The 27,160-nt window shown below is 37.2% G+C and overlaps 1 protein-coding gene across 1 annotated transcript; it reads left to right on the top strand.

Annotated features, from left to right (window-relative positions):
• Nucleotides 1–293: 293 nt before the first annotated feature.
• syt9a (synaptotagmin IXa) lies at nt 294–26,344 on the top strand. Its single transcript, XM_046863859.1, has 7 exons — nt 294–888; nt 6,857–7,307; nt 8,138–8,690; nt 21,808–21,928; nt 22,634–22,805; nt 23,385–23,514; nt 25,476–26,344. Exons 1-7 carry the CDS (start codon nt 741–743, stop codon nt 25,542–25,544), a joined length of 1,644 nt encoding a protein of 547 aa, XP_046719815.1. The 5' UTR covers nt 294–740; the 3' UTR covers nt 25,545–26,344.
• The last annotated feature ends 816 nt before the right edge of the window (nt 26,345–27,160 follow it).

Raw genomic sequence — 27,160 nt, 5'->3', positions numbered from 1 at the left:
TGCAACAGGAACGTGATTTGCAGGTTGCAGGTGATTAAAACAAATGAACAAAATTAAATGTGCAGATACAGGAATGTTTTTTTGTTTGTTTGTTTTTATAGCTTATGCAAACATTTGTACGCTTTGCCAAAAGTGCGTTGATCGAGATGCATGCGTGCAAACGCGCGAGAAAGTGTTTAATTGCGGAGTGTACGGAAAAGAGCCCGTGCGCATGCGTTTCGTCGTGTTTCGACCCAAACGGCCTCCCATATTCATTCTTCTCTTCCTTTCTTTATTTCGCGATCTCTCTCTCTCTCTCTCTCTCTCTCTCTCTCTCTCTCTCTCTCTCTCTCTCTCAGCACCCCGGTGCGCGTGGACAGCGACACAGGAGGCGTCTTGCGCGCACGGATTCAACCGGTGGCACCTGTTCGGACCTCGGGCACTGTGACACCTCGTAAGAAAAGAAAGAAAGAAACAAGCAAAGAAAGAAAAGACAACATACAGTTTGGGTATAAACCGTAGAAAGGCGAAAACGCGAATGCATATTTGGGATTTGATGCTTCAATTCATGAACTAAAGCATTTTATTTCTTTTTACGCATCATTGGGGAAAAAAGGGTGCGTACAGCTGAGAGATAGAGATATACAGGAGAGAGAGGTAGCGAGAGAGAGAGAGAGAGAGAGAGAGAGAGAGAGAGAGAGAGAGAGGGTGGATCGGTGCCGTGGATCGCGCCTTTTCACTCACGAGGATGCTGGTGGGCAATGCCCGTGGACAGGGAGGCCGAGATTTGCCAGAAAGCGCTGGAGCTCCTCTCGGATCTCTGCTCTAAAGGGGAGGTGCAGAACGAGAACTGCCTGGATTTCATTTACTATTTCCGGGATCTGGCCAGACCGAGGTACTCCGACTCAGGTGAGATGTTCTCCTGGATATCATCGTTTGCGTAATGACTTGTTGAATTTCAGATGTTCTGCAGATGGAGGGAGAAGCGGGTGGGGGGACCACCTGTAGCGCACGGCACTGAGCCTGGTGCACGGGGTACATGTACATCTCGACCTGCCCTACATACTGCCTAATTCTAAGGTGGAGCCCTCAGGGGTTACATCCTGGTACCACTGTACCTTTAATACATCAGACCTAGGAATATATTATGTGCAGCACAAAACATGAATAAAAAATGGCCTAGATGTTTGAACCAATGTCAAATATGCATTTTTTCAGGCAGATTTTAGATGTTTGGGGGTTAAAAAAAGGCAACAATATCAGTAGTTCATAAAATGTAATAATCTCTGGGAAAGCTGTATAAATGCTCTATTTGTCAAATTAAATTTTTTTTCCAGATTATTTTTTTTTTGCATTCCTTTGCATTTGTTATAAATCAGCATCAAATTGTGTTCCAGAAAAAAAATAAAATTAATAAATAATTGTATACAGTATAATTATTTATTTATTTAATTTCATAAAATCAAGCATTGCTGCTTATGAAGAAACTTTCTGATTGTGTAACTTTTATTAAAGGAGTCTCCAGATACTGTAGAAGTTATACACTGTAGAGGTAACGCTAGATGAATTTCTTTTGTCTTGGATTAAAAAGGGAGGCTTGTGATGTGTAGAGGACACCAGCACCATGTCTTCTTGTTTTGTTCTGCACATAAGCATTGGCATACTAGAACAGTGTTTGTGAGTTTTAGTTCTGTGGAAAGAATTTCACTACAACATAACGTGATGTTCTATACTCTATATTCTACCTTCGGACAAACCCTCTATTTGCATATCTCCACCTCTTTGCTTTGCATAAATACAATTGTCACTCATCTCCACGAATCTACGCATCTTTGGTGGTAAAGCAGGTGATTCACATTCAATGCAACACTCAATACCACAATCGACACCTTCAATACCTCAATCCATTAGCATGGGGAAGGACTGTTCTGGGATCATGCAGACATATTTCCAGACGTTTAGAGTCTCCCAGAGGTTCTGTCTGAGGAACTGTTCCAGATTTTCTATAGTCACGAGGTTTTTGTGACAAAGTAGAATCTATTTGTCATCACGGTATCTTTTTATTTGGTCCACAAAGCATGTGACCACATATTGTGCAAATACGTACATTTTATTAATGCGATAAATCATAATTTAAATTAAACACATAGTGTGTTCTAAACCAATACAGATAAACGTTTTTTTTTTTTTTTTGCAATGGGCAGGAGACCTGGGCCTGTTCTTTACACTTGCTAGCTACATCCATGATATTATCCATGATCATCATTTAATCCTGGTCATTCATTTCTAGATAGTTAGTCTTATGTGGTTCGTACCACAAACTATAACCACAAAGTTGAAAAAGTTTTAAAGGTTTCTTATGAAGGTTCTCTCCAACCCTATTGGACAATAAAGCTCCACAAAATCTAGTGGAACAAATTCCCAGAAGAGTGGAGGTTATTAGAACAGAAAATGGAGAATAAATATGGAACAGGAAGGTCACACCAAACACACCAAATTGGAAGCTGGTTTTACTGTGGATAAAGCAGCAATTAGCATTAGCATTTCATGTTAAAAAAAAAAAAACACAAAAAATAAACAAAATCTAATTTATTTACAATTATATATTTATTAAAATGTAGTTTGATTGCATTTCTTTTTTTTTAATAATGCTGAAAGTTTTAATTATCTCCTTGTTGCAACACAATGACTTTATATTGTTAATAGATTTAACATAAAGTCGATTTGTTTAACAGTAGATTTGATTTGTTGTTTTTTTTGCCCCGAGGGTTTTCTCCTGCAGCTGGTCCTGAGGGAGGAGTGACTCTGCTGGAGATTTCACTATTCATGCTACCCGGTCATTAAATAATCACAATATTAAGTCTAAGCGAAAAGCAAAACATTTATTTTCCACCAGCTGAACTCTGGGAATAAGTGCCGGTTTGATCTCCGTCACTGCGCCGTGACGTTTTATTGCATGAAATCCAACATATTTTTATCGAAATATTTCATTATATATTGATGATGTCTAATGTTAGGATACAGATTCACAGGTTCGAAAAAAATCCCACTATAGAATTATTAATAGTATTTTTATTTAACTTAAAACACATTAGCAAAGTAAAGCAACTGTTATTTACATTAGTTGCTTGATTTTATTTTTTATTTTTATTTACACACAGCTGTATTTTTCTCGTCCCTGAGGCTCAATCCTGCAGTTTTCCCTATGTTGTTTCGAAGCACTGACACTGGACATTCCGTCCATAAATAATTTTTCCATTTCCGTTCCCTCTATGAGACCCTGTTAATCAGTTGTTCTGATAGAAACACAACCGCATCAGTGCATTCATGTGTATAAATGTGTGATATGCTGCTGCGCTACTGTCAGAGCTGCTGTTATAGAGAATTAAATGAACACCCACTGACCAATCACGGTGCAGAATCCATAATGTGGTCTGCACAGCGAGTAATCGGTTGCTTGATAGCCATTTTCACATTCACACACATGCTCGAGCACACACACACACACACACACTGAGGATGATGATGCCTCTGGGATGATGAATGAAACACTGATTTATTAAACCAACACTACAGGTCACGTGACAGCATAGGTCACATGATCGGGTTGCTGTTTCAGATTGGATCATGTGACATGCAGTCACGTGACCTGTGGTGTTGGTTTAATTCATGGTTTAATTCTTTCTTTTTTTTTTTTTTTTTGTTGCTCTTTTTCTTTAATGCTTCTTCATTACTAAATTTCCATTTTTCACACGTTTGCTTCATTTGCATTTCTTCCTTTTATTCATTTTCTGTTTTCAGGGTCCGTGTACGTTGTGTTCCGTCATTTCTTTGTTCTGAAATGAGAACAAATAATGCAGTGATTGTGCTTGATTTTTTTTGCTCAAAATGTCAAAATTTTGTCTTTCCCTTTTTCTAAGTTTTTCAATCCATCCCTCCATTTTTATTCTTCATTTTCTTACATTATCCCTCCTGTCCTTCATATTTATACTTAATGTTTCTTCATATCATTTGGTCATTAATCCTAAAAAAGCACATGTATCGTGTTTAAACTTTTTTATACCGCTGACTAATGTCATGTTCCTGTTTGTCCTGTTCTGATTTCAAAACGCATTAAAGCTCCGGATGTTTTAAAAAGCCACCCAGAGATTAGATTAGATTAGATTCAACTTTATTGTCATTACACATGTACAAGTACAATGCAACGAAATGCAGTTTGGGTCTAACCAGAGTGCAATAACAGCAAGTGCAGGATATATAGATTTAACATGAATTTACAGTTAAATAAAATAAAGACTATAAACAGTAATTAAAAGATGAATATGTACTATAAATGTTGTATACAGATGAATATATGTTATATATGTAAAACACAATATACAGAGTAGTGTATATATATATGTACTATAAATATAAATATAATTACAGATGAGTATATATGTACTATGAACAATAATATACAGATGTATATATATATATATATATAAATGTATTATGAACATGCTATACAGATGCCTATTACTATACACAGAGATTTACAGAAGGATGTAAGCAGTGGACATAATAATATTGCTATAGCTATAGCTATAAACAGAGATGAGTGTATTTACAGTAGAGTTTTTCCGACTCAGTTTTTCAGGCAGATTTTTCACAGACTTTGTCGTGACTTCTCACTTCTCCTCAGTGCTCCCTCTGCGAGAAATGGCAGGATTCGTGCTCACACTTTAATGTACACTCTGCTCAAGCTTGGAGTCTCATGAACAGTACATGTTCCCTCGTCGCCCTTAAATGCAGACGGACATCGAAAAACGTGGTCGGTTTAAACAGTGACGTGGAAGGAGGCTTTTTTTTGCCCTCATTTTTTTTACTTCAATTATTTGGAGCTGCAAAAAGAGTGATAACGCTAACCACAGGATGCAGGAGCGAGATAAGGCATGGGGCACATAATTAAAGCGGTTTTGTTCAATTTTTAATTAAACATGCCACCATTTCTTTTAAGTTAATGAAGAGAGACATGGAGAGGACCTAATTAATGTCCTGAATTCAATTAAAGTCAGAGCTAGTTAAGACGCATCAGTACACTGACACTCACACACACACACACACACACACACACACACACACACACACACACACACACACATTCAAGTGATGCTCTACTTACATGCATAGAATATTAAAAGACAGCTGCAGGGGAAAAGGACAGATATTAATATTGGTATTCGACAGCTTTAAATAAACCTTCTTTAAGTGTAACTACAGTAATAATGACACACAGTAATGGCTTCAATCTTAAATCCATCAACCGCACAATCACAATCAGATCACTTAATTAGAGCATGATGAAGCATTAGTACCCCTTAACAAAATAGGTTCTTCCAGGGTTCTTTCAATACATAGAAGCCAAAGAATGTTCTGCTTGGAGGTCTTGGTGAAAGAGATTCTCACTGTTGTAGGGAAGCAAATAAGTCCAACAAGGTTCCCTAAAGAGTTTGGTATTTTTAAGACTAAACCTATGCAGTAAAAAAATGGTATTCGATGGCTCTAAATAGATTTTCTTTTAATTTGACAAATTATGATATAATGATGTACATTGATGGATGATGATGATGCTTAGATGGTTCGGCAACAATCTTATATCCATCAATAGTTCAACAATGAAGCTATTAGACCTGAGCAATTGATCAGATCATGGATCCATCCTTGACTTGTGTCTGGGCAATTAATTACTTTATTAGAGCATAATGAAGCATTATTACCTCCTTAACAGAATGGGTTCTTTAAGGGTGCTTTCAATGGTTAAAAGCTAAATCATGTTCTGTTCAGAAGTCTTGGTGAAAGAAAACCCAATGTTGTAGGGCACCACACATGTTCTATAAGGGTTCTCTAAAAGTTCTGCTTTTTTTTAAGACTAAACCTATGCAGTGGAAAAAAAGCTTAGTGTTCTTTAATAGTTGAAAATAAATCTTCTCTGAATGTGACTAATCATGATATAATGATTAAAAGTGATGAATGGATGGATGAATGGATGAATGGATGGATGGATGGATGAATGGATGCATGGTGATGTTTAGATGTTTAGCTAAAACGTATCTCTATCAACAGCTATTAGACTTGAGTGGTCTCATTAGCATAAGAATGCCATAGGAGACACTATCTCTCTCTCACACACTTTTCAACAAATTGGTATCTTTATTCATGATTTTAAACCCTTAACGGCTCCATTCCATACTTCCTCTGCATTCCAGACAAGACAATTCAAACCCAAACCTGCATTCCTTTCCTTTTATATACAGTAATTTGTACTTTGATTGGACAGTGAGTTCTCAGCACAGGAACTCTTCATTTTTCTTCTCAGAAGACAAGTTTGTGGAATTTCTGAGAAAATAATCAACCGCTTTTTGTGTAACTATATATCAAATGTGTATTCACAATTATTACTGATGACATGTTACAGATAGGTGTGGAAAATCTGAACCTATTACTGTGTAATCACAGGACATGATGGCCCCTGAAAGGCTTTATGAATTCACTGAAAGGAAATCAACCTCAACTCCTCATTTCTTGTTACTTCCTGTGTGTTTTTCGCAAAATCTCTGGTGTTATCATGCTCAGTTCACTAAAATTTACAAACATTAGTGCATTCATTTCTGCCTTGCTTGAGGATTTATTCTAAACTAAATGAGATATTACTCTGAAATGGGATGGAAATGAAAATAAATGAAAGCTTTCTCTGCAACATTGCACCAGCATTATATTTAGTTCCCTTCACACCTTGCTCTGTACTTGAATAATGATAAACAGTCAAGCTCCTCTCCATTGAGAGGTTTTATTTCTGATCACCAATTCCCAAAACGCTTTCTCTCTGACGCTCTAGATGTCTCCGTGAGCCTGCTGTCATTGGTGGTGACGGCCTGTGGACTGGCCTTGTTCGGCGTCTCGCTTTTCGTCTCCTGGAAGCTATGCTGGATCCCATGGCGCGAACGAGGACCCTCTCCTGGAATCAAAGAAGGCCAAACAGAGCACCATCTTCCACCTCCTCCGCCGCTTCAACCGCAGTCCATTTACACAGAAGTGGACGCCACGCTCGACCGCCGGAACCAACCACGAGGCTCGGTGGTTAAGGAGATGACGGTGCCTCCGACTCCTGTGTCGCCACCAGCACCTGGGTCTCCTCCCCCTGTCCCAGTGCCTGAGACGGCTCTAAAAATCAGCCACACGTCACCGGATATTGCTATGGAGGCAGAGTGCAAGGCTGGGGAGAATGGCATCTATGGCAGCGGTCGCATGCAGAGGCAGATCACGGATCCGTCCTCGACTTGTGTCCGGTCAGTTCATTAGAGCATAAATTAATAATATCTTACTGTTATTACAGAATGGGGAAAAGTGGGATCGTTCCATGATTAGAGGCTCAAAAATGTCCTGCTTGAAAGTCTTGATGAAAAACAAAACCAACTGTAAAGTATCACAGAAATCCTAAAAGGGTTCCCTAAGTGTTAGAGATATTATACAGTGCAAAAGTCTACACTAAAAGGAAGTCTTCTTGGAACCCTCTTCTAGTCAAACAAACTAAAAATGGGAGCAGCTCAGTGGTTAAGACTTTGGAATCTGAATTGGAAGGTCATGAGTTTAAATCCCTGCGCTGCCAATGCTGGGCTCTTAAGCAAGGCCCTTAATTGCTCAGCTGTATGTTGTTATGGATAAGAGCATATGCCATAAATGTAAAATAAAAATGATAGAAAAGGCAGTTGATAGTCCAAGCTTTTTAGAGTGGTTCCACTAGAAACCATATTTGTTCAATTGTACATTAAATAATGGTTTCTCTAAAGGACCATGTGGAGAACCCTATAGAATGATAAGTATATGAAAGTATTTTACTACATTCCTAGTAAAATATAATAACTCTGTAAACCTCCCTAGAAAAAGGTCTTCAATCTAAGCCCTCTGAGAAACTAAAATTAAAATACATTTTCTAAAAAGGGATGTGCAATTGATTACACAAGGCAGAGGATCTCAAATAGGTACTAGAAAGCTAGAGTTTGGGACCCTGTTAGTTACATTTCATAGCCTTCCTTCAAACACAGTCCAACAATTCACAATTTTTCAACAAAACCATTTTTTAGTCCTGAAGTTCTTGATGTTTCTTCTATGATTCTAGACAAAGCTCCATTCGGCGCCACATGAACCAGTCCAACCCTGACTTCATGGTAGCCCAGTTCCAGAGGCAAGACTCTCTGACAGGGATGAGTCTTGGCCGACTTAAACCGGAGCTGTACAAGCAGCGCTCGTTAGACAGCGAGGAGAACCGCAGTAGTCGAGGGGGGACCTGCGGTCGCCTCCATTTCATCTTGAAATACGACTGCGATCTGGAGCAGCTCATAGTCAAGATCCACCGTGCCCAAGATCTTCCTGCCAAAGACTTTTCTGGGACCTCAGATCCCTACGTAAAGATCTACCTTCTTCCCGACCGCAAAACAAAGCACCAGACGAAGGTGCATCGAAAGACTCTGAACCCCGTTTTTGACGAGGTCTTCCTCTTCCCCGTGGCGTATGCTGAACTTCCCACGCGAAAGCTCCACTTCACGGTTTACGATTTTGACCGCTTTTCACGGCACGACATCATCGGACAGGTGGTAGTGGACAACTTCTTGGATTTGGTGGACTTTCCGCGGGAAACCAAGTTGTGCAGGGAAATTCAGTTTGTCTCCTCGGTAAGTAGTTGCCTACAAAACTCAAATCTAATATGGTTCTCAAGTTCAGCAGAAGTGTTGATTTGCTATTTCAACTTCACAATATCTCATATAGCTCTGACCGGTATAAAAGAACTATGGGCAGATATAGATGAACTACAGTCAAGGCTGGTTCCTCAAGGCTTATGAAGTGATAAAGTTTCTAAATGTTTTTAGATATTTCAGAGTTCTGAAAGAAAGACAAACTCTTTGAAATACACGTTAGAACATAAAAAAATATATATAGTTTAGGATAGATAGATAGATAGATAGATAGATAGATAGATAGATAGATAGATAGATAGATAGATAGATAGATAGATAGATAGATCGATAGATCGATAGATCGATCGATCCAGGATTTCTAAGATGTGGATGTTCTACTTAATAAACTGTTCAGTCTTAAATTCTGCCCAGTGAGGTTCCTTTGGATTTATAAGGTTCTCAAAAGGGTTCTGCTTGATACCCTCTGAATGGTAAACACTGAGCTTTTTTTATTAAGTAATTTGGAAAATATTTCCTCTAAGAATGCCGCATACTACAACAGTATTTGGTACAAACTGCACAATTATCAGAATCAGAAAGAGTTTTATTTCCAAGTACAGTATGTTTACACTTTTGCACAAGAAATTAGTTTTGGTGACAGAAGCTTCCCGCTGTGCATAAAGGTAAATAAAATAAAATCTTCTTCTTCTTTCGGCTGCTCCCATTAGGGGGCGCCACAGCGGATGATCCGTCTTCATACCCCCCTGTCCTCTACATCTGCCTCTTTCAACCCAACTACCTGCATGTCTTCCCTCACCACATCCATAATCCCTTGGTCTTCCTCTTTTCCTCCTTCCTGGTGGCTCCATCCTCAGCATTCTCCTACTGATATACCCCATGTCCCTCCTCTGCACATGTCCAAACCATCTCAATCTCACCTCCCTCACCTTGTCTCCAAAATGTCCTACATGCACTGTCCCTCTAATAAACTCATTTTTAATCCTGTCCATCGTCGTCACTCCCAATGAACATCTCAACATCTTCAGCTCTGCTACCTCCAGCTCCACCTCCTGTCTTTGACTCAATGTCACTGTCTCTAATCCATACAACATCTCAGGTCTCACCACAGTCCTATAAACTTTCCCTTTCACTCTCATAGATACTCTTCTATCGCAAATCACTCCTGCTAATACTCTTCTCCACCCACTCCACCCTGCCTGCACTCTTTTCTTCACTTCTCTAACGCACTCTCCATTACTCTGCACTGTTGACCCCGGGTACCTGAACTCCTCCACCTTCTCCACCTCTTCTCCCTGCAACCACACCACTCCACTGCCCTCCCTCTTATTCACACACATGTACTAAAATAAAATAAAAAAATAATAAAAAAGTAATGTTGCACATTTTATAAATAAAAATCAATCAAAAGTAATATTGCACAGAAGGTTACAGAAGTAAATTGTGGTATTGCACATATTTTTATTTTTATTGATTAATTATTGTTATAAAGGTTTTTCTTTATTTATTTTCATTTTTATATTTATTTTTATTTCATTGTTACATGCATTGCCTATTGTTTTATCCCTCACGTAAGCTTCATATGCAAAACACTTGAAGGGTTTCACTTTAAACAAAAAAAGATCATTCTTATCGATTTCTTCGTTTGCTTTAATGAGCGCAAATTCCTTTAAAACTCAGCTCATCCCTACAAAGGCAATTCATTGCATGGTTATAAAATGGTGACCTGTGCTTCAGACCTGAGATAAAAATGATCCCAAATGGTTTTTATTGCTTCATTTTTTCCCCTTTTCCCATCCAGAACTAATACAATTTTATTGGTCTGACACTGTATATCTGTTCTCTCTCATGAAACTCAAAGTTCAAAATGGCTATTTTCATTATGCCAACTATTTTGTCCATTCATCTCGACTGGAATAATATTTTTTGCCAATACTCTCACTTTCAGCCCAAGCAGAATATGGACATGGGTTTGTTGTAATCTCTGTTTAATGAAAATTCATTATAAACCTGTAGTCATGAGTTATAGATGGTTATGATGTGTGATAATGAAAGGGTTAAAGCCAGATGTTGACAGTCTGGCTTCATTTGCATTAATATGGTTTCTGTTGGCCTATAACACACTATTCATTCAGATTCTGACCTATAAACATGTCTCTTGCTCACTCTTTCTCTTTTGTTCTCATCTCTTCCACCTCCTCCTCCTACTCCATCCTCCTCCTCCTCCATCTCCCTCCCTCATCCATAGAACAAATCTCTATTTTTTTTAAAATCCCATTTTCTCATTCTTGGAGCTTTTATGTGCTTCGCTTCATCAGTCTTTCATCCATCCATTATGGCTTTCTCGCTTTCGTTTTGCTCTTCATACTCGTAGGTGTTCTCCATCTTCATGGTTGAATGGCTTAGTTTCCTGCTAAGATATAAGCACTTCTGTGAGGTACATAAGAGTGGGAGTGGGGAGATGGGATGCTGCTATCATGGAATAAGACTGATTATCGCTCTTCCCTTGAGAGCTCCATGGAGTTTTTTACCAAAAGTGCATTCCATGAGGTGAATTTTTACTGGGTTCATGAATCAAATTATAGACGGTTACACTGCAATGAGACATCTGAAAGAAAGAATGTACTGAGATGAATATTATTTACAAGAGCAAAAAGTCTCAAGGTGTGATATGAATAGGTGAAATTGATCAAACTCCTGAGGCAGTTTGCAAAGCAGTTTCAAACGCACACATACACACACAGATTATCTTCTGATGATGGTACAAATCTTTTGCTTGGTGTTTATATTCTCCATGATGTGTACAAATTACCGCTCTTACTGCTCAGATGGCTAAGATCGAGCAAACATGGGATTCGTACATAGCATGCTCTTTAGCATCAGGTTGCACATCATAGCGCATGCGTCTCATCCACACAGCACCATGTGGGTGGTGATACAGCTCCTGTCTCGACCTCTTTAAGAAAGGAAATAAATAACCTTGCTCTGTTTAGCCCCATCCTTAGTTCACGGCGTGGGACGTTCGAGTTTAAGTCGTCTAATGAAACAAAAAAAAAAACGCTGACTAGAAACTGCAGTCACTCTCAAGTTCAACCGGCTATAATAAACCGGGAGAGGTATAAAGAGGAGGAGGAGGAGGATGATGATGGAGATGTAGTGAGCTGTTAACATTTCTGATTTATCTCCAGATGATGACCTTTATCTAATTAGCACTCGACATGCATTATTCATTAAGTGACTCAATTACACGGTGGCAGTTGCCAGATGACCTAATGGCAGTTTAATAACTCAATTTTCAGACATCATTTGATATTATAGAAGGTTTTACAAAGAGAGAAAAGGTAATATCTATCTATCTATCTATCTATCTATCTATCTATCTATCTATCTATCTGTCTGTCTGTCTGTCTGTCTGTCTGTCTGTCTGTCTGTCTGTCTGTCTGTCTGTCTGTCTGTCATATACTTATGTATTATTATGATCAATTTAGACTTGACTTGAATATTAAGATAGGGCCACACCAAAGCGATGCCAAAGAACTAGCTCTGAGGAAAGCCGACTGTGGCGTCACCTCGTATCGCCTGCATCTTGCTAAATAAACTTGCACTAGAACCCACCGGACAGACTACAGCCGACGCCCAACTAGTGTGCATGTTCTCTTCCATACAGCAGGTGGCAGTAGTCTGTATTCAAACAAAGAAACTGGAAGAGCTAGAACTGTGAATATATAAAGCAAAAAAAAAAACCCCACCTGTCATTCCCCCGATGGCCGATTGAGGATTAGTGTGTCCCAGGCATTTGTTAATTGCAATAATAATTACATAAAAATAAACACATTTTACATCTTTCTTTTGAACGCAGGATTCTGTTCTTCTTCTACTACATCTCCTTCTTGTTCTACTTCTTTTCTAATCCACCCAATGACTGTGCTGTATATCAGTCTAAAGGGCCAATTTTAACATCCAATCATTTCATTAGTGTAACCAAAAAAAATCTTCAATAATAATAATTCGAATGTTTTCTGCCATAATGCTGTCATGCTACACAGTTAGCACTGTAGCTGTGTGTGTTTTTGTTTCAGTATGAATAATCCCCCTGACTAAACTTTCTTTTGGCTTCTCCAATTAGGGGTCGCCACAGCGAATCATCCGTATTCATGATCCGCATGTTCGATTTGGCACATGTTTTTACTCTGGATGCCCTTCCTAACACAACCCTCCCCATTTATCCGGGCTTGGGACCGGCACTAAGAGTGCACTGGCTTGTGCAACCCTAATGGCTGGGGTCGGTTAATCCTCCTGACTGCAGGGTGGAATTTGAGGAGGTCCTACCTCCATACACTGGAGTAGGAGAATATTTATATGAAACTGAGGGGTCTGCTGTGTGGGTCATTACTCCAGCCCTGACTGAAACCCACTGCACTGAGTTCACACTTACTGTATGTCTGCTTTACTGATTATAAAAAATCCAATGTAGGCTGCTAGCTAGGCTAGTTTGTACTGGCTATGTCTAAAATTACTTTGACCACATTGTCAAATGCCACAAAATAGACCTAACCATTCACACAAATGCACAGAAATCTAAACCACAGGAGTGTAAATGAGTGAGAGGACATGACTATAAAATCACTGTTATCTAAGCACAATGCTTTATAACTTTTTATTGAAAAAAAGCAGAAGTTCCAAAGTGCCTCAGATTAAAAAATAAATAAACTATGATATTATTGACGTGATGAAAACACATATACAGTATGTTTTGCACATTATGTCAGCACCAACTTTCAGTATTCACCCACATGCCAATTATTTCTCAACCTCTTCATGCTGACTTTTTCTATTGTTTTCTTTCCATCCTTTAGTACCTCAAAAGTGTGTTTCATCCTGCCATGTACGCTGTGAATCACATTTAGACTGGTTTTAGACTCATGCCAGTTTTACATTTATTTATTTTAGCAGAATTCACCGTAATTGTGCTTAAAACTACATCTGACACCAAATGTCAGAAGTAACGTTAACCTCAATTCCAGACCCATAATGGCTACGTATTGCAAGCAGCCCTGGGTATTACGTTTGAGTGTGTGTGTGTATATATATATATATATATATATATATATATATATATATATATATATATATATATATATATATATATAAAAGCATTTTATTTCACACAGCCTGCCCATTACATCGAATTCTCCATCTCGTCCTCCTCATTTCAAGCATTTCAAACTAAATCAAGAACGTAGGAATAAAATTCAGCTGACGAGCTTGTTCACAACCACGAGCCATATATTCTTGAGCTCATCGTTCTCAATATCCTCATGAGGCTGCATGAGAGAGAATGCAGCTTGGAGTCAGGGACTGCTTCCATTAAGGCCTTGATTCAAGATTATTTAATGTAAAATAGATGTAAGGTAACAGGATACAGAAGACGGATGCACATGCAGACATGCATTAGAGTAAATGCTACTATGATTAATATCACTCAAAAATATAGTTTCTCCTTTTCTATTTTTATAAAATGCTAATTTGACACTTGAATATGGAATGACCGACCGCTGTGAAGGTGTAGACGGATCGTCTTCATATGGTAATAGCAATGCTTTATTATAAAATACTCTCTAAGGAGAAAAGTATTAGGAGACCTTAGGAGATTAGGAGACTTAATATTTCAGCCATATGTGATTATTTCCCAATCTGTTACTATAAAGTTGGAGGCAAACTATTTTAGAGGACTCAACTGTCGCACATAAGTATATAAAATTTTGATGGATGTGATAGATGAACTTGGAGATCCAAGCCTTTTCCGGCAGGACAATGCCCCTGTGCACAAAGTCAACGCCATGAAGATCTGCTTGTAGTGGGTTGTAGTAGAAGATCTCCTGCTCTGGAGCTTTAACACTATTTAACAATGAATGTAAACGCTTTCTTAAACTCTTTATAAACGCTATCTTATGGTCTATATAGTGTAATTTTATATAGAGTGGGCGTGGGCTAAAACAGTCTCGCAGATATCACTTGCAATGTGATATCAAAGTGTTTAAGCATTTTTCACAGTGTAGTCTTGTGTTGTTGACTGAAGAATTGGCTTCATCTAGTTTTATCTTCTCTTCATCTAGAGCAGAGGTCCCAAAACTTTTATTCTGTGAGGGCCTCATAATTCTTTAATGGGAGTGGGTTGGTCTGTAACAGAAATGACATTAGCCGTAGTGAGTACCAGTATTATTGTGCAGATTTGATTGTGATTTAACGTATTTATTACTCCGTCTAATGTTGGATTAGTTTATTATTTTGTTCTGCACCGTACCCACAAATGAGCGTTCAAGAGATATATCACCTATTATAAGAGAATTATTACTATCATAATGACATTTTCTTATATTCATATTCAGTTTTTCATATTAAACTATCCACTGAGTTTGTAAAATGAATCAAAAACAAACACAAACACATGCAAAATATGGCTGAAATTTATTACAAATAAAACAGTATTAAATCATAAAATGTGTTAAAGGAAATAAATATGTAAATATGTAATATATCCATTAATAAAAATAATTATATAATTAATAAATTATACACATTAAATATAATATAGCGCTCTCTGTGCAACACGCAGTCTCACTTGTACAGTACATGGTGTCATTGATTTGCCTCTAGTGGTCGCTCTTGTAACGACAGCAACCAGAAACCGGAAAAACTATCTGTATGGATTTTTTGCTGATAGCCGGTCCTCGATTAATAACGAATGGAAATTTTAGTTTGAAAGTCTACTTTTATTATCGAATTAGATATAATATGAGTAAAACATATATTTAAAATTAAATTTTTAAAATATACAGTATCTCTGCCCTTGTTCACAGGGCCGTTTCAAATGTGATCGCCTTGGTGTGGGGACCCCTGATCTAGAGACACTGCATTAGGACTGATATAAGAAATTACAGATCATGTGTGGTATTGTAAATCCATCTTTCACTGTGTGTATTCCTGTGTGTACAGTATGCACAAGACTTTCATGTTAACATTAACACGTTGAGCTATAAATCTTAACGTTAATGGTTTCATAATAGTTACTGAGAGGCAGCGTAATTCCTTTTCAGCCTCCCACCCGGCCCGTTGCTGGCACTTGCCCTTTTGCGGTTGTTTAGTGTGTTTTGTCTTTCAGTCCAACACTGATTTTAGCATGGCATCATGCTGACCTTTTCCTTTGACAAACGGTGGAAGAAGTGTCACTTCATGCTGAGAATGACCTGAGATAAACAGCAGGGAAGTGGTGTCTAATCTCAAGCGTCCCCTCACTCTGTAGCGCCCTGCTGTGGAATTGTCTTGAGGGAGCATTGAGATATGATTGGTCCGTGTCAGAAGGAGATTAGCTGTCTGGTTTTGATGTGCAATCAGAGAATTAAAGACGAATACTGTTGCCGTTCCCTGAAACTGAAATGATATAACTGCACACTAGACAGAGGTTTGGTTGGTCTCATAAATATTTACCCCTTGGGGCAAAACTTGTGCAGGAAATATTTGTATCTGCAGTTACAGCTGCAAGTTATCTGGAATATCTCTCTCTATCAGCTATGCACACACATTTTGATACAGTGCATTGCAAAAGTGTTCATACCACTTACATATTTCAACATTTGTTCACGTTATAACCACAAACTTAAATGTATTTTATTGGGATTTTATGTGATGGACCAACACAAAGTATCACATAATTGTAAAGTGAAAGGAAAATGATACATGGTGTTAAAGACCATTTAAGATCACTCCAACCCATGTATAGCAGATCTTCATGGAGCTGGCATAGTGCACAGAAGCATCGTCATGCTGAAACAGGTTTGGGTCTCGTAATTTAAGTGAAGGGAAAATAGAATGCTACAGTAAAGGAAAACAACCTGTACAACTGTGTGCCTCTGTGGTATCAGTTTGGGAAAGAATTAGATATGGCTGGAAAAGTCAGGTGTCCCAATACTTTTTGTCCATATAGTATATTAACCAGAGTGAAATAAATATGTTTCTTTACTATACACCAAAAACACATTTTTAGGATAGAAAGATTAAATCAGCATCTGAAAATTCCATCCAGCTAAATTCCTGTTAGCCGAGTTAGCATGGAGCTAAGAACAGCAATGTTTTTTAGTTTTTTATTAGATGTTAGACCACATGTTGCATCTGCAAATCATTGTGGGTGGCCGTAGACACCCCTCATACACACTCTTCTTCCTTCCTGCCTTTTTAAAAAAGTAATGTGAAAGAATGGTGTGTGTTACAGAGTGGTGTGTGTTAGAGAGTGGTGAGTGTTACAGATTGGTGAGTATTACAGAGTGGTGTGTGTTACACAGTGGTGTGTGTTACAAAATGGTGTGTGTTACAGAATGGTGTGTGTTACAGAGTGGTGTGTTTTACAGAGTGGTGTGTATTACAGAGTGGTGTGTGTTACAGAATGGGGTGTGTTACAGAGTGGTTTGTGTTCTAGAGTGGTGTGTGTTCCAGAGTGGTGTGTGTTCCAGAGTGGTGTGTTTTAAAGATGGGTGTGTGTTGCAGAGTGGTGTGTTTTACAGAGTGGTTTGTGTTACAGAGTGGTGTGTGTTACAGTGGTGTGTGTTACAAAGTGGTGTGTATTACAGAGTGGTGTGTGTTACAGAGTAGTGTGTTTTACAGAGTGGTGTGTATTACAGTATGGTGTGTATTACAGAGTGGTGTGTTTTAAGAGTGGTGTGTGTTGCAGAGTGGTGTGTGTTACAGAGTGGTGTGTTGTAGAGTGGTGTGTTTTAAAGAGTGGTGTGTGTTCCAGAGTGGTGTGTTTTAAAGATGGGTGTGTGTTGCAGAGTGGTGTGTTTTACAGAGTGGTTTGTGTTACAGAGTAGTGTGTTTTACAGAGTGGTGTGTGTTACAGAGTGGTGTGTATTACAGAGTGGTGTGTGTTACAGAGTGGTTTGTGTTCTAGAGTGGTGTGTGTTACAGAGTGGTGTGTTTTAAGAGTGGTGTGTGTTACAGTGGTGTGTGTTACAGAGTGGTGTGTGTTGTAGAGTGGTGTGTTTTAAAGAGTGGTGTGTATTACAGAGTGGTGTGTAAGTGCTTTCATATGCACAAGGGTCTGTTTTTTGGTTTTGTAGGTGAGAATCAGTGTTTTAAATTGGATGTGGGTGGGCGCAGGAAGCCAGTGGAAGGAACAAAGGAAGTAAAATATGTAAAAAAATGGACATTAGATAAATATTCTTTGTGTTTTTTTGCGTTTATTTAGTTTGTATTAGATTGTCTGAGATGGCAAACAGACAGAAATCCAGAGAAAAGGGAAAAAATATATAATTCTTAAGAAATATTCTAAATAGAAAAAACGACTATAGATTGCTAACGTTATTGCTGGGGGTAGGGGTAGCTCAGTGATTAAGGGTTTGGACCCACACTTGTATCAGTTGTATATATAAGATAATTGTAAGTTGCTCTGGATAAGGGCGTCTGCCAAATGCCCTAAATGAATAGGTCTGAACTTCCCTCCTATTGGAATTGGAGGCTCAGTGGTTAAGTTACTGATCAGCAGGTGGAGGTTCAAGCCCCAGTATTGCCAAGCTGCCACTCTTGGGCTCTTTAGGAAGCTCTTCAACCCTCTGTGCTCCAGGGAATTAGGTAACATGATCTTTATAATGTCTCTGTGTACCACATTTTCTCCACATGTTGAGGATGGTTTTAAAAGTGTTCCATGATACATTCTGTGGCTTTTAATATTACAGGTTATCCCATTGGGGTCATTGAAACGCATTTCCATCGTAACTTAGAGACTACCTGTATTTTCAATCCCTCACCTTTCAACAATTGACTGTCACAGTTTCTTTTGGCATGTTTTATGTAAACTGCATATAGAATTGAGAAAGTGACATATTCTCCAGCATTCTGTATGGTTTTCCCATTACTCTAAATGTGTGCGTAGTTATAGATGATAGCACTGATGTGTAATGAGACTCTAGTCATTACTGTAATAATGTAACTATAATAAGAAATAAAACACCAGGATGTCCCTGTAATATCTGTCCTTATCAACACTCAGAAATGTCCTGAGCTCATTTCATCATTAACAATCGATTGTTTCTTAAACTCAACATATCACCTTCCCTGAATGGTGAAAGAAAAACACTTTCATTATGAAAAGTAACATGAATAAGTGTAAGAAACTGGTGTGAGTTTTCAGGTGAGGTATTTTGAGAGCGAGCGTTAATGGGGCTGTTAGGTTCAAAAATAAAACGGGAGAGGGGTTAAATTTTTCATTCGTCCTTATCATTCTGTATGTGAAGTGTATAATAATAAACTGAGTGTACTAATGGTGCAACGGTAGACAGCTAGCTTGAAAGAAAGAAAGAAAGAAAGAAAGAAAGAAAGAAAGAAAGAAAGAAAGAAAGAAAGAAAGAAAGAAAGAAAGAGTTTTCTCCAATTTTTATTCAAATGTTCTTCTTGTCTGTTACCTGCAATGAATTGCATTCAGAAAACCCACTTATGCTGACATGGGAAGAACATACACACATTTTGCAGAGACACTATACAAAAACTCAGTTGTTTTCTTTCTCAATTAATTAATTTATTATTTTTGCTTTTCTGTTTATTTTAAGGATCTTCTTTATTTTTATTTTGACCTCTGTTTCTGCCATTTTATTAGCATTATCATAGTCCTAAAGTGGTATTGTACAGGCTGGCAGCCAATTAACGTGGGCGAAAATATTGTGATGATCACGACTACAGTTTATGGCAATGATACTCAGCCTTAATATATCCACAACACATTCAGCTGTCACTTGGATTTTTATTTAGATCTGACTTCTTATTTAATATAATAGATAGATAGATAGATAGATAGATAGATAGATAGATAGATAGATAGATAGATAGATAGATAGATAGATAGATAGATAGATAGATCATCTTCATTGACTGGAGCAACATGGACTAAACTTTGGGTTAAACAAAATAGCAATTTAAAGAACAGTTAGGTGGTTCTTCTCTATTAGCATAAAGTTGGAGGCATACAGTTGTATATGGATGCAGTGTCATACAATTTTCCTCTTCATTTGAACTAGGAGACCCAAAACCAGCTCCATAAAGATCTGCTTTAAATGGGATGGAGTGAAAGATCTCCTGAACACCAGATCGTACTAAACACCTTTGGGATGATTGTAAACACTGACTGCACCCAAGCCCTCCTCTCCTTACCTACATCAATACCTGACTTTACAAAGTGACTGAATAAATCTCCACAAATCTCCACAAAATCTAGTGAAACATCTTCCCTGAAGGGTTGAGGTTATTATAGCAGAAAATGTGGATTCTATGTGGAATGGAATGTTCAAAAAGAAGCAAATACCAATATTATGCTGACACCCACAAGCATTTGTCCATATCGTACAATACTGAATATTTCCTGACCATTGATTCTGTATGGTAGGATTATCAAAAGTCTCCTTTTACACTTTTACACAAATTTCCCAGACCCTGCCTATAATAACAATATGATGCTACCACCACCATGCTTCACAGTGTAGATAACATTCTAAAGATGATATTTTTGTTCTTTGTGGCTTTTTGTATGTATATATATATATATATATATATATATATATATATATATATATATATATATATATATATATATATATAGTATAAAAAGAATTGCCTCTAAAGCTGTATTAGGTGTATTATAGAGCATTTAATTAAATGAATGACACACATACATATTTGCAGTGACCATATTATTCCGTAGAGGTTTATTTTATTAATATAGCTTGAATGAACGAGTTCATACTGCTGAGTTGGAGATCGTCTTTCTCAGGGGAAATCTTTGTGGGATGATAAGACAGACAGAAATGAACTCACACATTAGAAAAGCTGGAGCACATCTGTGTGACCTCTGTTCTTGTTCAGGGGGAAGGAAGTTAAATGCTTTATTTTATTAACTGCCAGTCAGGATGATATCACGTGATCAGCAGACCATCAGACCATCTAAAGGTGTAATCGCATGATTGTCATGAGTGAACTTTTAAAGTTTTTAATACTCTAATCAACAAGTGCATAGACAAATATTAACACTTTATGCAAATGAATGTTTATTATTAGTGAAACCAAACTCAACATAGAGCATTAAGACAAAATATTCTTCTAAATGTTTTAAAGTAATTATGGTGTTTTTATTTTCGTAAATCATCAGAACACCAAACATTTGCTATGTTTCCACACGGACGGTTTTAATTGCCGGATTTGTGCATCATGGAGGATTTAGTGCTGATTTGAGACTTAGTGCATCAGTAAAAACAAAGGTTTAGTGATTAAACATGACTTTTTGGTGGAGTTTATCTTTATTTATATCCGAGTAAAGAAAGGATGTTGTGAAAAGATTTGTGTTGCATTTAAGGTTTAAATATTTCCGCTTTTATATTTCTTTATTTATATTTTTATTAAAACGGTCAATTAGAAATGTGTGCTGCATTAATTGTGTGTTAATAAAATTAGTGCTTTTAAAATAAATTTGCATTTATGCGTTATTATTGTGGAAATTTGAATTTTGACAGCCCAAATATATATTTCATTTGTGAGTTTGTGCAAAATGCTCTGCCAATGGAGGTGTATAAGAACAAACAAACAAAAAAAAGAAACATTGGAATATGTTAAATAATTATAATTTATTTATATTTATATTTTAGATAATCTTATGTTTATTATTAATTATATGTAATTATATTTGCTTAGCTAAGATGTTTTTTTGGCATTGTGTTGAATGAATTTAGTAGTAATTGGTAAGTTTTGTGCACAACCAAACCCCCACTATCCCACACACAAACACACACACACACACACACACACACACACACACACACACACACACACACACACACACACACACACACACACACACAAGAGCTATGTAATGTTATGAATAATTTTCAGACGGTGATTGATTTCAGGGTAAAGGTCTTGCTCTGGCTTCCAGCAGTGTGAATTGAGTTTGCATCTATAAGCGCATTAGCACTGAATTTTAATTACCTGGTTACCGCTGACCCTAAATGACCCTACAATGCAACCATATTTCTATAATTATTTTTTCTTTATTTTTTCCAAGGACAATGTGGATTTGGGGGATCTGATGTTCTCGCTCTGCTACCTGCCCACTGCTGGCCGTCTGACCATCACAGTTATCAAAGCACGCAACCTGAAAGCCATGGACATCACCGGAGCTTCAGGTTTGAATGCATGCACAAAGGAGGGGTCGCATCCTATTCAAAACCTTCTCTACAAGTTCAAATGCTCCGTTCATTCGTTTTTTTTTTAAATCACAAAGAAAATGTATTAAATATCTCAGCCATTAGGGTTACACAAGCCAGGAGGAGGTTTATGGATGTGGTGAAGGAGGACATGCAGGTAGTTGGTTTGAAAGAGGCAGATGTAAAGGACAGGAGGGTATGGAGATGGATGATCCACTGTGGCGCCCCCTAATGGGAGCAGCCAGAAGAAGAAGAAGAAGAAATATAGATAAAAAAACAGCAGAGAGCAACATGTGTAATATATAACCAAATTCTAAACCAAACATTTGGATGATGCCCTTATCCAGAGCGACGTACAGGTGTACATTGGAGCAGACGAGGGATTAAAGCATTAACTTCTCTGCCATAAAAGTGATGGAAAACCTTTTACCTATAAAACTGGAGACTCCTTCTATAAATACATGTCCTTACAGAAAACATCACTATATCAACAATTACACTTCGAACCATCTCTCCTGTAAATGAGCTGTTGCTATGGAAACGATAATGTATAGGAGCATTCGGGATTTGAACTCACAACCTTTCAATCTGACATCCGGCACCTAAATCACTAATTTCGTAATGATAACGTATTTCTTTCTTTTTTTTTTCTCAGACTCTAATTTCTTGCCTTTCTTTCCTCAGACCCCTACGTGAAAGTCTCCCTGATGTGTGAAGGGAGAAGATTAAAGAAGAGGAAGACCTCCACAAAACGGAACACCCTAAACCCTGTTTATAATGAGGCCATCGTGTTTGACGTCCCGCCAGAAAACATCGATCAGATCAGTCTTTTGATAGCTGTGATGGATTATGACCGGTGAGACACAACACATATTGTTCATCTTGTCAATATCTATCTCACAAAATGAGACACAGTTATTACTCACATTATAGCAGCTAAATAACATCACTTTTCTTACCAAACTTTCTTTTTTTTTGGTCTTGAAGCCAAAAATAGCAGCTTGTCTCAAAGCTAAAGCACAAAACTCGTCTGTCCTAAAAACCTAAAGCTATAGTTTTACATCTGAACCTGGAGACTGCTTCCTTATAATTACATATTAGAACAAGCACATGAATACTAATATAATAAATCCATTACCATCTTCTGACCAATCAGAATCCAGAATTCAACTCACTTAATTATAATAATCCGTTACTGTGTTTTGACATTTAAAATATTTTTTGTCATGTTCAGTAATATGCTCAGAAATTGTATTGTTTTGCAGATTTGTAAAAAAAAAAAAAAAAAAAACTGTACCTCATTTGACACTTTGTTTTACATTTTAAAATTAAAAGAGATTCGATCAATTTTCTATGATCATTTAATTTGAGATTTTAATGCCAATCTTTGGTTCCTTTAAGAAACCTATAGTAAAGAGTGTTTGTCCCTTCACAGTGTAGGTCACAACGAGATCATAGGTGTGTGTCGCGTGGGTAACGATGGCGAGAGCCTGGGCAGGGATCACTGGAACGAGATGTTGACGTATCCTCGTAAACCTATCGCTCGCTGGCACCCTCTAATGGAGGTAATGTTTTTTTTTCTGGAACACTTATGGACAAAAGTATTGGGACACCTGACTTTCTCAGCTATAGGTGATTCTTCATCAAACTGTTGGAGGCAGACAATTGTGTAGGACGTCTTTTTGATGCAGTAGCATTCAATTTTCCCTTCACTTGAACAAGGAGAACGAAACCTGTTCCAGCATGACAATTCCACTGTGCACAAACTGGAGTGGACGATCTCATCTTACCGAGCTCTGACCTCAAATCCTAAACATTCCTGAATGAGTGGCTCTTCACTGTGTTTCAATGGACTAATAGAAGCTCAGACGTGAGGTTGATGGTATTTGTTTCAAAGAAACATAGCATCACAAGGAGAACCCACCAGGGGTTTAAGCAAACAGACTCAAAACCTCTAGAGCTGGATAGCTTCCTTAAGGGTTTCACCAGAGAGACAATCAACAATCCCTTAATTATAGAGATGTAAAGCCTAAGAAAGAGAAATAATGAGATAACTAACGCTCATGTCTGGGTTCTCTCTTTTCCACTCTTGAGGATTATGATTGTAAATTGAAGGGTAAAGCGAGCTCATTTATTATTTTACAGTTTTCATCCCCTGCTCTTCGAGATATAGTTATAAGATTCATTCATCTCCTGCTGAAGGAGATATTCAAAAACATCATCTCTAGTTTTCTTCCACTGAAATGGCTCTGTCTTAAACTCATGGTCATATATATATATATATATATAGAGAGAGAGAGAGAGAGAGAGAGAGAGAGAGAGATAGAAACACTGAAGTATTACATGTTAATGAATCCCTGCAGGGAAAGTAGAACAAATCATTTCTCTCGCACCACAGATGGTTATTGCGGTCCTGGAGGCTGGTTGGTGCGAGTGCATTGTGCTATTCATGCACAGATTTTCCTCTCGGCTCAAAAACCTTGAAACATTTAACCTCATGTTTAACCCACTTCAAAGCTCCGAATTCTCTTTTAACAAGCTTATAATGCACATGTGTAACTGTAAATTCATATACCAGTGTTTCAGATATGGTCTCCTAAATTCTTTTTCCTAATATTATTTTCCTAATACACAGCTCTGTGTCACTGCATTTGTATTCGTATTAATTCATGGTTAACAGATTGTGAGAGAGCACAAGGGCATGAGTGTGATCTGTGGTACAACGCTAATACCTGTTATAACTGTACATCATCTTGCTTCAGGATGGCAGGAGACAAAAAGGTCACACACTCATTTCTGAATATTGATTTCTTAAACTTTAATGAATAGTCATGATTCTGATTCTGATTCATGGTTATGGTAGTGATATGGTTAAAGTTACCAGGCATTTATCATATCACAGAAATCCACCTGTGTGGACTTCATACCAACCAATAATTATCAAGCGCTTACCAAGATGGCTCCCGCTGGAGCAGACGTCTCTGTGTACTCCTCTCACCACTGTCATTTAGTCACTTTCATTTCATTTGGTAAAGCTTTTTTTTTAGTGTTTTTCCTTTCAACATTATAATTTTTATTAAAGGCTGCTGCTGTCACATTGTAAGAATTTCCTTTATGTATAACAAAACATTCTGAAAACAATTAACAAACTACTCAATCTTCCAATTAAATCATTTAAAGAATTCATAAAAAAATGAATAAAATAAATAACCAATCCATCAATTAATTAATAAGCCACTCAATCATGTAATTAATCTGAAACCTATCAATCTTAGAAATGATTCACAAACCAATCTGTCAATTAATTAAATTAAAATATAACATTTTAACCAATTATTTAATGATAAAATTAATCAGATAAATAAAATAAATTAATTAATGACTCAGTTTGACATTAATTGAACAACTGATTATCCAAATAATTAATTAAAAAATAATCAATTAACAAATCAATACCTACCCAATTAAATACGTGAATATTAACCAGCCAATCAATTAATAGTTTATTGCTTTGCTCTCTCTTCAGTACCAGGGCTCTGGAGGAGGAAGTCAGACGGGATCATGTAACTCGCTCAAAACTCCTCCATCCCCATAGAGATGTTTCTGCTTCGATCCTGGAACACGAGCGGCCCACCGGCTCCGTCCCGAGAACACCAGAGAAGAAGGACAACAGAGCTGCCGAGCCTCAGATACGTGTTTCTTCTTCTGGGAAAGAGACTCAGAAACAGCGTCTGCTACTGGAAGCCCTTCTTTGCATGGGAACACATGATTGTTTCAGCTGCATGTTGAGTGGTCACATAATGTATGGTTGTTTTCTATGAAATATTGTGATATGAAAATATAAAAGGGGTATTTTGATGTATTTTTCTTTTCCTGAGACCGTAGTAGCCCGAGTGTCGTAGGCCACCAATCAGGGAGAAACAAAAGCACATGTCTGATGTGGTGTATTTTTTAAACCAGCGTCCAGAAGCATGGTCGAGTACACATTGTTTTCTGTTTACCAGAGATCTCTGTTTATGGGCTCTGCACTTCAACTAGTGCAAAATAAACATAATAATAATAATAATAATAATAATAATAATAATAATAATAATAATAATAATACAACTGAAAGATTTTGAGTCATCAAGTACAAATTGTCTGTAAACCTGATGAAATGCCTTTTTTAGTAGTCCCATTAAAAAAAAATGGATATTGTAATATTTGTTATTGCATCATACATATATTGTAAGACCATGAATTTTTTTTTTTTTTTTACTTTAAAATGCATGAGTGTGTTCAGGATAGAGTTCAGTCCAAAAGTGTTTTCATTATAAAACAATGTGAATTCTGTCAACTGTTGCTTCCATTTACTGATCATTTACAGGTAAAAAAAAAAGAAAAGAAAGAAAGAAATTTATGTTATTAAAAACATGTTTCTTGAAAACAATTAACATTAAAAAAGCTTTTTCGTTAATTTTGAGTAAAGTTTTCTTTATATGTCTTTATTTTTGTATTATTTACTGTATATATATATATATATATATATATATATATATATATATATATATATATATATATATATATGAACATACTATATGGCCAAAAGAATTGGGACTTTTCCAGCCATACGCGGTCATGGCTTCCCAAACTGTTACCACAAAGTCGGAGGCACACGATTGTATCAGATGTCTTTGGGTGCTGTAGCATGAAATTTCCCTTCTCTTGAACTAGGAATACGAAACCCTAAAAACACCAAGGGTTTATTAATCAAAATACATGGAATATAAAGACAAGACTAAAGAGTGGTAACCCATTTTGTTCTCCAGATGTTTAAAAAAAAAGAAAAATTTACATTAAAATGACTTGCAGCCATTTTACTTTCCCCTAAAAATCCCTGCAATTTAATCTGCAAAAAAAAACAGGATTCCATTGGATTATATATTTTAAAGTTCGAAATCAGAATTTTAGATGCGAAAACAGAAAAAATATCCATTTTAAAGACCTCACAGGTACAAAATGATTTATTCAACAAGCACGAATGGATTAAATGTACATACTTTATATTGGTCTGAGCCTAAAATGGCAACATAGAAGTTTTTTTTGATGGTTTTAACAACCAATCATTGATAAGGAAACAATAAAGTATGAAACGAGACTATCTGTATATATTGTCTTTGTGTGCGAAAGGTAAAACTCATAAATGTACCCAGTACTGACAGAGCAAGGTGA

Source organism: Silurus meridionalis, chromosome 13, assembly GCF_014805685.1.
Source record: "Silurus meridionalis isolate SWU-2019-XX chromosome 13, ASM1480568v1, whole genome shotgun sequence".
In the NCBI taxonomy this organism is placed as follows: domain Eukaryota; kingdom Metazoa; phylum Chordata; class Actinopteri; order Siluriformes; family Siluridae; genus Silurus; species Silurus meridionalis.
Note: the sequence above shows the minus strand (reverse complement) of the source record. Positions and strands in the feature narration are given on the sequence as shown.

Excerpts from the sequence above, each read along its gene's own strand:
- syt9a (XM_046863859.1), top strand. The coding sequence starts at position 741 with ATGCCCGTGGACAGGGAGGCCGAGATTTGCCAGAAAGCGCTGGAGCTC. Across the intron at positions 889-6,856 it reads ACCGAGGTACTCCGACTCAG|ATGTCTCCGTGAGCCTGCTG; the intron begins GTGAGATGTTCT and ends CTGACGCTCTAG. Across the intron at positions 23,515-25,475 it reads GCTGGCACCCTCTAATGGAG|TACCAGGGCTCTGGAGGAGG; the intron begins GTAATGTTTTTT and ends CTCTCTCTTCAG.